The sequence below is a fragment of the Dasypus novemcinctus genome, chromosome 19 (assembly GCF_030445035.2).
Source record: "Dasypus novemcinctus isolate mDasNov1 chromosome 19, mDasNov1.1.hap2, whole genome shotgun sequence".
Taxonomy (NCBI): domain Eukaryota; kingdom Metazoa; phylum Chordata; class Mammalia; order Cingulata; family Dasypodidae; genus Dasypus; species Dasypus novemcinctus.
In genome coordinates this window covers 82,167,205-82,178,606 of record NC_080691.1, presented here as the reverse complement: position 1 = coordinate 82,178,606, position 11,402 = coordinate 82,167,205, and the positions used below count along the sequence as shown (strand labels likewise).

Sequence of the window (11,402 nt, the reverse complement as noted above, 5' to 3'; positions counted from 1 at the left end):
CTACACATTTCACCCATTGAAACTGTACAATTCAGTGGGTTTGACAAAGTCAAAGGATTGTTCAATCATAACCACAATCAGTTTTAGGACACGTTTGTTCTCCCCAAAAGAAATCCCATAGGCACTTGCAGCCACTCCCCATCCCCCCTTCCTCCAGCCCCCAGCAACCACTAATCTACAGTCTGCCTCTATGGATTTGCCTATTCTGAACAGATCCTATAAATGGAATTATGCAATGTGTGGCCTTCTGTGTCTGGCTTCTTTCACTCAGCATCATGTCTTCCAGGTTCATCCATGCTGTAGCCTGCATCAGAACTCCATTCCTTTTTACAGCTGAATAGTGCTACATTGCATGGGTGGACCAGAGTTTATCCACTCATCCATGGATGGACAGTTGATATATTTTGAAAGCCTGGGAACTCTAGAGTGCTAAGGGACCATAAAACCCTAAAACTGTTTCCGAGCTGAGTAATGAGTAAGAGTTACCTGGCAGAGAGCTTGTGTGCAGCCAGACATCTCGACTTGCAGGTGTATCAGGCAGGAAATACAGCAGGCATTTTCCTTCATTGGGAGGAACCCTCGTTCAGCCCTCCAGTTGGCAGCTCAGATGCAAGAAGACAAGATCCCTGAGGCTTCCCAGCTTACCCCCCCCCCCAGGTGCCCGTATATACATTGTGTGACAACTAAATTGACATTGCTTCTGGGACCCCTTGAGGGACATGTCCAGTTACAAGAATATCACCACACGCAGGGGAGCCTGAAGCTCGGAGGACCCGATCAGATATTTATAGTTCATTTATCATTTCTCCAAGGCTTGATGCTTTTTAAGTCTCAGGGGCCAATTTATCATATACAGCCTTGCCTAGAAACATCATGGACATTTTAGTTTTATCCTATTACCAGGACAACAAAACTAGGAACTAGGAAACGTAATACAGTCAAATTCTCATCCAAAAGAGGAAAGCGTTTTGTTAACCTGTTCCCCACAGCAAGGATGGAAGAATGTTCCAGAGAGAGCGAGCAGATTTGGCAAAGACTCATTCCAGCCAATGTCTGGTTTAGTTCTCCTACGTGAGTATATATTTTCTTTTTGAATAAACTATGAGGACAGTGGTTGTTTCTAGTTTCTCTCTGCAGCATCCAGCTCATAGTAGGTGCACACACACAAAAAAAACATAGCTTGATGACTTACCCGTTTATTAAGCAACTATTTATTGAGTTCACACTGTGCTCCAGGTTATGTGCTTAGGGCTGGTGATGTGTAAAGGGAGGTGACAAGGAAGCAGACTTGGCCCAGTGGTTAGGGCGTCCGTCTACCACATGGGAGGTCCACGGTTCAAACCCCGGGCCTCCTTGACCCGTGTGGAGCTGGCCCATGCGCAGTGCTGATGCGCGCAAGGAGTGCCCTGCCAAGCAGGGATGTCCCCTGCATAGGGGAGCCCCACGCACAAGGAGTACACCCATAAGGAGAGCCGCCCAGCACGAAAGAAAGTGCAGCCTGCCCAGGAATGGCGCCGCCCACACGGAGAGCTAACGCAACAAGATAATGCAACAAAAACAAACACAGATTCCTGATGCCGCTGATAAGGATAGAAGCAGTCACAGAACACACAGCGAATGGACACAGAGAGCAGACAACTGGGGGGTGAGGGGAAATAAATAAATAAATAATAAATCTTTAAAAAAAAAAAAAAGGATGTGAAAAACAGGCGCTGACATCATAGAGTATTTGTGTATGCTAAACTCTTTGCACGAGTTAAACTGTTGATTTTCTTGCAATCATGCTGCCGGTATGTAGCAGATTCCTAGGGCAGCCCCCTGGACCCTGCCTCTTGGTGTGCAAGACGTTGATTATTCCCTCTCCCTGAGGAGGTGGGTGAGAAGTTCCTTAAAAGCAGGATGGGGGGCAGAAGAGGTAGTCAGAGGGATGCAATGTGAGTGTTCATCTGGCCATTGCTGGCTTCTAGGACAGCAGAAGGGGCCATGAACCAAGGCACACAGGTAGCCTTTAGAAGTTGGAAAAGACAAACAGATTCTCCCTTAGAACCTCCAACAGGCCGTAGCCTAGTGAGACCTGGCTTTCTGGCCTTTAGAACTGTAAGATCGTAAATTGGTTTCAGGGAAGCGGACTTGGCCCAGTGGTTAGGGCGTCCGTCTACCACATGGGAGGTCCGCGGTTCAAACCCCGGGCCTCCTTGCTCCGTGTGGCGCTGGCCATGCGCAGCGCTGATGCGCGCAAGGAGTGCCCTGCCACGCAGGGGTGTCCCCCGCATAGGGGAGCCCCACGTGCAAGGAGTGTGCCCCGTAAGGAGAGCCGCCCAGCGCGAAAGAAAGTGCAGCCTGCCCAGGAATGGTGCCGCACACACGGAGAGCTGACACAAGATGACGCAACAACAACAAAAAGCCGACAGATTCCCAGTGCCGCTGATAAAGATAGAAGTGGCCACAGAAGAACATGCAGCGAGTGGACACAGAGAGCAGACAACTGGGGGGAGGGGGGAAGGGGAGAGAAATAAATAAAAAATATATATCTTTAAAAATAAATAAATAAATCGGTTTCGTTTTAAATCACTGCATCTGTGGTCATTTGTTACAGCCACAGTAGGAAACTAATTCCTCAAGGCACATGACTCATTCATTTGCTCATCCAGTGGCTACTTATTAAGCACTTACTACGTCCTAGTCACTACACTTTATCCTGTTCTAGCCCCACTTTTGTTTCCCTCTTCTTTATTCCAATGAGGTACAAAAACTGGCCAAGCCTGGCTTGGGTCACAGCAGCAGCTCCTTGGAAGTGTCCTCAGCACCACGGACAGCTCCCAAGTCCCTATCCGAGGGGAAAGACTGCCCTTCAAAGGCCTCCAACCGCCCTCTGCGAGAATGTCTTCTCTCCCCCTTCTCCACCCATTGGTCTCCTACTCACTCCTCAAAGCCTACCTCACATCGTCCCCTTCCCCGCCCAGCCCCGGGAAGCCTTCCCAAGCACCCCCCGGTCACACCACTCTAAAGGGATCTAACCGTCTAGAATCTTTGCCACCGTCTCTATTTCTCTTTTGTGCCAGGTGATTCTGCCCTGTAGAGGCAAACACAACCGAGTCTCTGCCCTCCTGAAATGTATATTCTAGTGAGGGAGCCTGAGAATTAACAAAGAAATAAGTAAGTAGGGTTAAGTGCTATGGGGGAAAAATCAGATTCCTCACAAAGTTAAACGAAGTTGCCATATGACCCAGAAATATCATGCCTACGTACAGGCCCAAGATAATTGAAAATGGGAATTCGACCCAACACCTGGCCATCGCAGCGTTGTTCACAATTGCCAACAGGTGGCAACAACCAGCGTCCATCAGCAGATGGAGGGGTGAACAAAAAATATGGTCCATGCATAAGAAGGGATATCATTCAGCCACAAAAAGGAATGAAGTATGAATACCTGCCACGACACAGGTGAACCTGGAAAACGTGATGTTCAGCGAAAGAAGTCAGGCACAAAAGGCCACGGATTGTCTGATTCCACTTATATGAAATACCCAGAATAGGCAAATCCAAGAAGATTAGAGGCTGCTAGCGGCTGGGAGAGGGGAGAGGCAAGGGGCTGCCCACGGAGAGGCGGTTCCCATTTGGGGAGATGGAAAAGTCTGGAGCTAGATAGATCGATGGTTGCTCTGCATCAGGAATGTCCTAAATGCCACGGCGTTACATATTTTTAAATGGTTAAAGGGTAAATTTTATTTTGCGTATGTTACCACAATAAATAAAAATACATTATATTTAAAACACACAAAGCAGACTGGGCAGTGGGGGGAAAAAAGGTGATTGGGGGGAGGGGCAAGGGGTGAAAAGGGAAGGCCTCTCTGGGTGCGTAACTTCTGGGCTGATGCCTGAATAATGCGAAGATCTGGGGAAGCTCATTCCAGGCTGTGGGAACAGTGCATGCAAAGACCCTGTGGTGGAATCCGCAGTTGCCTGTGCAAAGGCCCTGTGGTGATGTGTCCATAGAGCAGGCAAAACAAACAAACCCACAAACCCCAGCACAGTGGTCGTGAGGGGGCGGGGGCAAGCCACGGGCCTCTTGGGGTTCTTAAAAACGCTAAGCCCCCTTCTCCTCATCCCATCAATCCTGAAGGGGCAGAAGCCCTAACGTCGCTGTTTCATAGAGGAGGAAACGGAGGCCCCGGGAGAGGCGCGATCACTTCCCCCAGCTCCGCGCTAGGGAGTGGGGGGCCGGGCTGCAAGCTCGCTTGACCTCTGGCCGTGCTCCCAACCCTGTCGCCTTCCCCCTACCCCCCTCCCCGCTCCCCCCCCCCCCCACCCGGGGCAGGGACGCCTCCACGCGCAAACCCAGGGGCCCGCTTGGGCACGTGAGAAGTTTCTGTCTCGCGGGCACCAGCCCAGTCCGCACCGGGGACCTCATTTCCACGTCCGCGTAGACCGCTCCGAGGCCGCCCGCCGCCTCGAGAACAGGGGGTGCGGTAAGCCCCTCCTCCCCCGCCCCTGCCCCGCGTTTCCTAAGGAATGGGGCCCTCGCCGGCCTCGATTTGCTGACGCGCGCGCGCCGTGTTTTGTGGCGCCACCGGGAAGCCCTCCCGGCTCGCGCCCGCAGCTCGGCGCGGCGCTCGCGGCTCAGCCAATGGCGAGGACGCGAGGCGACAGGGGGCTGGGCCAGGGGACCCGGCCTGCCCTCCTCCCCGCCCACCCGCACACAAAAGCGCCGTAACTCCCCGGCCCCGGGGAGCCGAGCCGCCGCCGGCCGGACGCTGGCACCGGGGACGCACGTCGGGGGCGGCCCGAGCCCGGGGGAGCCCACCCGCGCCCCCCGCCCCACCCCGCGACGAAGGAGCCCGCTCGGCCCGGCCGCGGCGCCCCGGATGACCGTCCTTGGCCGCGGCGCGCGCCCCTGCGCGCATCCTCCCGGCGCGCGCTGAAGGCCGGGGGGCCGCGCTCCGCGGGCGGGGGGCTGCGCGGCGGCCGCGGGCCACGGCTTTGTTCGCGGGGGTCGCCGAGAGGCCGCGGAGGCGAGCGCACCTTGCGGAGGTTGGTCCGGCTTCTCCCTGCTGCTTTCAAGCCCCCCTTCCCGGCGGGTGGGGGCGGAGAAGCGGGTTTGGGGGTTCCTGGGGGGGGGGGGGCGCCCACGCCTCTATTTGTGGCCGGGGGGGAAGCGTCCCTGCCTCAACACACCCACAGCGGGCTTCCCTGGGGGTGCCGGTGTGCGCCCTTCCCGGGACGCGGCGAGAGAGGAGGTGGGCGCGACCTCGGGGCGGCGGAGGGGCGCGGCGCCCCGCTCTGCGCCTGTCAGCTCGCGGTGGCAGTGGCTTTTCGACATGGAGACGTCGAGGCTGGCGGCTGCGGACAGGCCGGGGGAGCCCCCGCGGCGGCGAGCGAGGGGGGCGGGGGCCAGAATTCCGCGGCCCCCCCGGCTTGTCGGCCTCCGGCGCGAAGCTGGGATCTGGGGACCCACCCACGCCCCGCTTTGAGAGGACGTGTGTGGGCGCCAGCGCCTGGGCCGAGTCGGGGCGCCGCGTCCCGGGGGGGGGGGGGGCTGGGGCCACACCCAGCCGGGGCGGGGGCCGGGTCCGCAGCGGGAAACGCGGAGGCCACCGCCGCGGGGACCTCTCCCTGAGCCCACGGGCAGCGCCGCGGCTGGGTGGCAGCCGCTTTATGCGGACGAGGAAGGGAATTTTTTTATTTTTTTTTGGCCTTCTGCGTCTGGCTCGTACCCTCCCCCAAGAAGGAATGACGACATTCCGCATTCAGGACAGTGACGCGAGTCTGGGGAGAAGCCGCCTTCTCTGGAGCGGGGAGAGCGGCTGCTTTCCACCAGCCCGGCCCTTCCCCGCCATCGGGCGCCCCCGGGGTCGCCCTTCCTGAGTCACGCTGGCGCCCAGGCGCCGCTGCGGGGATGACACGCCCGAAGTGCCAGGCGGGCGCGGCCCCGAGGGGCGTGAGGGGCGAGGGGCTGGGGGGGAGCCTAGGTGCTGGGAAGCGCGGGCACCCCGGGAGCTGTGTGGAGGAAGAAGTGCTGTGTGGATGGCAAAGGCCGCGGAGGTCGCGCAATGCTCGTCCACCAGCCGCAGAGAAACTCCCTTCTGGTTAAAAGAGTCGCCGCCTTGGCTTGATGGACACAAGGGACCCAAATCTGAATGAGTCCGGGGTCTCCGGGGAAACAACCCCGGATGTGTGTGTATACAGAGATGTATTTGAAGGGATTAGCTTCCGCAGTTGCAGAGGTTGGCAGGTCCAGAATCTGGAGGGCAGAGCAGCGGGCTGGCAATTCCGGGAAGCACGAGGTTGAAGCTTTGAGTCGGAAACCTCTGGGGGAGGAGGAGAAGGTGGGGAGCTGGAGTCTTGGGGCGGGATTCCTTCTTTCTCGGGAAAGCTTAGTTCTTTGCTCTCAGGGCCTGCAGCGCCTTGGATGAGGTCTGCCTGGGGATGGAGAGGCACCTCCTTTGCTTGAAGTCAACCGATTGGAGACGCTAATCTCGTCGACGCAGTACCTCCGTGGTAGCATCTAGGCCACTGGACGCCCTAACCGGGCTGTGGGGACACGTAAAATCAGGGGTTCTTTATGGCGGGGGGCGCCCTGGCCACTGTAGGGTGCTGAGTAGCTCCCTGGCTCCCGCGCGCAGGTGCCAGCTGCCACACACACCGCCCCAGGCGTGGTAGCCCAGCGTGTCTCCAGACCCTGCCAGGAGGCCCCTGGAGCGGGGCAGTTGAGAAGCCAGGAGTTCAAAGGCCAGCTGCGAGGTGTTGGCTGGGTCCCAGGATGCTGGGGTGTGGTGGCTGAAAGTTTTCAAGAAGGTCATCTGTCGTCTTCCGGGCAGGTGGCGGTGGGTCGGGGCTGAGCGGGTCCTCTTTTAGATCCAGGTCCCGCGGGGACGTTGCACTTGAAATAGGAATGCTTCGGGCAGGGTTTATCACGTCCCCGGTGGGGTCCACGGGAAGGGTCCGCGTCCAGACACCCGGGGAAGGCGGTTGTCAGAGCTTCCCAAGGGGGCGGGGGTGCTGCGGCCAGAGGCTCGGCCCCCTCCCCTGGGTTCGAACTCCAGACCCTCCTGGAAACACGCGGTGGGTCCCCGCCTCTCCAAATCTCCCGCTCCTCGCCTGGGCAATGAGGGTGAGGAGAGAGGCGGGCGCTGCTTGTAGACCGAGCTCTGAGGCGCTGCCCACGAGTGGGGAAGTTCTCATTACAATTATCGTCCAGGAAGACCCGGCCGTCCGCCCGGGGCTCCTCTGTGGGACTCGCTGCTTCGAGCCGTCGCCTCTGATCCGTTCCCATGGGGACCACGGAGGCCACCCTCAGGATGGAGACTGTGGACGTGAAGGAAGAGTGGCAGGACGAGGACTTCCCCAGGTACGGCTGCCCCGGGGCGGGGGGTGGGGGGAGTCCGCCGGGGAGGGAGTGGGTCTGGGGTCTCCCCGAGGTGGGGGACGGCAAGGAGAACGTCCGTGGCCCGCGTGGCCCTGAGCGGGGACTTGGCGGAGGCGGGCTCCACCGCCAGCGGCCCGCCGGCTCAGCTCCGTTTGGAGAGCTGGAGTTGCACCCTTGAGGTTTCTCCGCCACGCCAAGTAAGAGCCCAAGGAATATGTTTGCGGCGTTCAGATGCGTTCTCCTCCCCGCCTCAAAGCCACCAAAAAGGCTCCCCGTTTTAAAAATTCTAAACATTTTCCGAAAACTACCCTGTGGACGTTTGCAGCCTTCTTCCCTGGGTTTGCGCTTAGGAATCTGTGTGATAACGTCTTTTTGTTACCTGCAGCAGCCAGGGGGACTGGGTCAGATTCCTGTTTAAAACCCCTCCTGCAAAAAACAAAAAGGAGATATTTTTTAAAAACAAAAACCAAACCCAAAAAAAAAACAAAAGGTGGGGAAAAAAACAAACCCTCCTGCAAGTGCTCATCCTGTTGAGTGCCCGGGGTCTAGCTGGCGCCTGCTTCTTTGACCTTGTCTCCCATCACTTTCCACTCTGTTCACGCCCCTCCAACCACACCGGTTTCCTTTCCGGGCCTTTGCTTTGTCCGATTGGCTCTTAACCTTCAGACTTTGCATTGACTCTTCCCTCTGCCCTCCATGCTGTTCCCTGTGATCTTTGCCCAAAGGTTACATTCTCTGGGAGGACCTGCCTTCTTCCTTCCTCATCCTATTTTCCCATTCCCTCATTTGTTTCCTTTCTAGTTCTTTCCACCTGCAGTCAGCTGAATAATCCCAGACCTTGCAAACATCACCTTATATGTCAAGGAGGCTTTGCAGATGGGCTTAAGTGGAGACTCTTGAGATGGGGAGGTTCACCTGGATTATCTGGGTGGGCCCAATGCCTTCAGAAGGTCTTTTTTTTCAGGAGGTAGGAACCAGGATCTCATACATGGGAAGCAGGTGCTCAACCACTGAGCCACATCCACTTGCCAGTGAGAGTTGGGTTTTTCATTTGTTCATTTTTAGGAGGTATCGGGGATTGAACCTGGGACTATGTACATGGGAAGCAGGTGCTCAACCACTGAGCTACACCCGCTCCCTACAGGGTGTTTATGAAGGAAGGAGAGGGAGATTCGACTGCACAAGTAGGAGATTCAGAGGTGGCCAAGAGCCAAGGAACGTGGGTGGCTTCTCGCCCCGTGTCCCCCAGAAGGAAGCAGCCCCGGTAGAACCGATTTTGGACTTCGGGCCCCCCAGAATTGGAAGGGAATACATTTGCATGGTTCAAGGCCGCTAAGTTCCTGGGCCACTTGTGAACCAGCCCTAAGACACTGACACCCCAGCCAACGTGCCAAACCCCGCACTCACTTCACTCTCCACCAGGCGGAATTCCGCGAAGGCACACGTCTTTGTTTTCATCCCTGCTGTATCCCAGCACTAGGACTGTGCCTGGCATACAGTAGGTGCTCGATAAATGTGGAATGAATGGGTGCTAACCACTGGCAGCCGTAAAAAAAAAAAAAGCCACGTTAGAAGAACGCCGTGCTCGTTGGCTGCCGAGCTGCGTGGTCCAGCAGGAATTCTCTCTCCTCTCCGTGTTCTCCTAGGGTGCAGCGCATTTTGTCAGCACAGCCTTCCCCTAATTCGTTGACCAGGTAGAGATGGCTCAGCCCCTCTCTCTTTACATGCAAGGGGTTTGTGCCAGGAGATGACGGGCAGATAGTTAGTTATACAAAAAGGAGCTGGGCGTGATCTGCCTGGAAAAGAGTATTTGAAGAGCATTTCCAGCTCTCAGCCACGCTCCGTCTGTGGCTGCCGAGGACAGAAGTAGAAGAGACTTGGGTTCGAATCCAATATAGAGAAGCGCTTTGCGGCGATTGGTCCTGTCCAAAGCCGAAATGGGCTCTGGTGGAAACGGCGGGCATCCCGTGGGCTCACGGCCAAGCAGGATCGTCTTCCCAGTCTAGCCGCTGTGCATGTACCTTGTTTCCTCTTCTCAAAACAGCTGAGAATCTCTTGCTTGCGCAGTACTGAGGGCGGATTTTCTGCGTGGATTTTCCGCGGGAGTAGGCGAGAATTTGGGTCTAGCTGGTGCCTGCTTCCCATGCGTCTCTTCACTTCTAGAATTTTCTTCTCCCTTCTGCATTCCTTTCTCTAATTTACCTCTTCACCTTAAGATAAGTGAGGTTGAATTCCAAGATATTCCACCAGGGTGCCCGGAATTGGCAGTTCAGGCGAATGAAGGAGCTTTTTTTAGCAAGAACCTCATGGTGTAGTTTAAAAAGCATCGATATTCTGGGCTTGGAGAAACTTTGAATTCCACCTCACGTCTCCACACAGCAAAACCCAAACTGCCCTAGACACGTGTTCTGTACCACACTTACCCGGGAAAACCTCATTTTAAAAAATTTTTAAAGAAGCTTTAGATAAATAAATGTTACATCGAAAATACAGGGGATTCCCAAATGCCCCGCCCCCTCCCCCTCCCCCACTCTCCCCTTTAGCAGCATCTTTCATTCGTGTGACTCGTTTGCTACAACTGAGGAACACATGTTGAAGTCTTGCTGCTAAGCATGGTCTAGAGTTTACATTATAGTTTACCCTTTGCACTGCACAATTTTACAGGTTTTGACAAAATGTATCCTGGACCCCGTTATACAATGGTGGATGGATGTGTCCATCATTGCAGTGTCATGCAGAACAATCCCAGTGTCCCCCAAATGCCCCGTGTTACACCTAGTCTTCCCGCTCCCTCCCCTCAGAACCTCTAGTGGCCGCTGTCTTTGTATCAGTGTGATAAGTTCTTCCATTGCTAGAATAATCCTGAGTCTACTCTGGTCCATAGTTGACTTGCCCCTTTATGTGTGTTCATTCCTCCCTCTTGAGGATTTGAGGGTGCTGATGGCAGCCACTCTGCTTCCGATCGAGAGGGGACTCAGCTCCCGTGGGGGCAGATGGATGGAACTATCTTGCTTGCGGTTGTAAATACTCTGCTGTTTTTTGGGATGGGCATTGTCCATCATCATCCTTTTGTTAGTTGTCTCGGGTGAGTCCGATGAACTGGGGAGTAGGTGTCATTTTGGAGCAGCACAGCATCCCAGAAAAAAAAAAAAAGTGAGCTTGAGGGTCACACGGCTCGGTGTCCCATGCTAATTCCCCAGCAGACTTGCTTCCCTGGAGGAATTCTTTGGGCCTGTTTCCTGGCCTGTAAAATGGTGACAAGAATCCATCGCGCATGAGGTTTCCATGAGGGTTGGATGAGAGAAAAAGGATGTGATGGTCGAGGAGGGGTGTGTGTGTGTGGGGGGGTGATGGGTGCTCAAATGTACCAAATGATCCCCATCACTGTACTAGCTTCATCACGTCTGTCCAGTTCCTTTTTTTATTCTCCTATATTTTAATGCTACCCCCTCTCCCAAGCCTCCTTGAGACAAAAATGGCGCTGGACGCAGCTGCCACCGGGAGCCGGTTTGGAAAGGGGGGTGGCCGGCATGAACAGGACATGGGGGTGTCTCTCAAGGGAACTTCTCCCAGCTGCGGGGGGGGTCCCTCTTCTGGGTCAGCAGCTCCGAGCTTGCAGCATAGTGGTCGTGCTGTGCAGCCGGGGGCCTCGGAGCTGGCCCTCGCCCAGCGCAGCCGCTGCGATCACAAGGCTTCTGTCTTCTGCTTCTTTGGAGGGAACGAGTCCTGCCCCAGGCCGAAGCGTCCAGCTGCACCTCCACAGAAGCAGCCCTGTCTGGCTCCAGACAATTCACAGATCTCTCTCTTCCAGCCGTGGATCCCATCTTCGCACACGCGCAAGGGAGGGAGAGCTCCGAGTCCCCTCCAGGGCCCACCGCCCCCTTCCCTCGCCGGTCCCGCTGCTGTAGTATCTGCTAGTGAGTTGTTTCTCCCCTCCCCTTCTGCAGACCCTGGCCAGAGCCAGAGCCGAGGGTGACCTGAAGGTAACTGGCTTCACCTGCCTCGATTTTCCTTCATTCCATGGATCCGTCCAGGC

The 11,402-nt window shown here is 56.0% G+C and overlaps 1 protein-coding gene across 1 annotated transcript in view; it reads left to right on the top strand.

Moving 5' to 3' along the window:
* The first annotated feature begins 4,928 nt into the window (after nt 1-4,928).
* Nucleotides 4,929-11,402, top strand: part of ATCAY (ATCAY kinesin light chain interacting caytaxin) — a 50,714-nt gene continuing 44,240 nt past the window's right edge. Inside the window, exons 1-2 of the mRNA XM_058282115.2 lie at nt 4,929-5,031; nt 7,199-7,348. Of these exons, the coding sequence (XP_058138098.1) occupies nt 7,272-7,348 (77 nt within the window). The 5' untranslated portion in view covers nt 4,929-5,031; nt 7,199-7,271. The remainder of the gene's footprint in view (nt 5,032-7,198; nt 7,349-11,402) is intronic.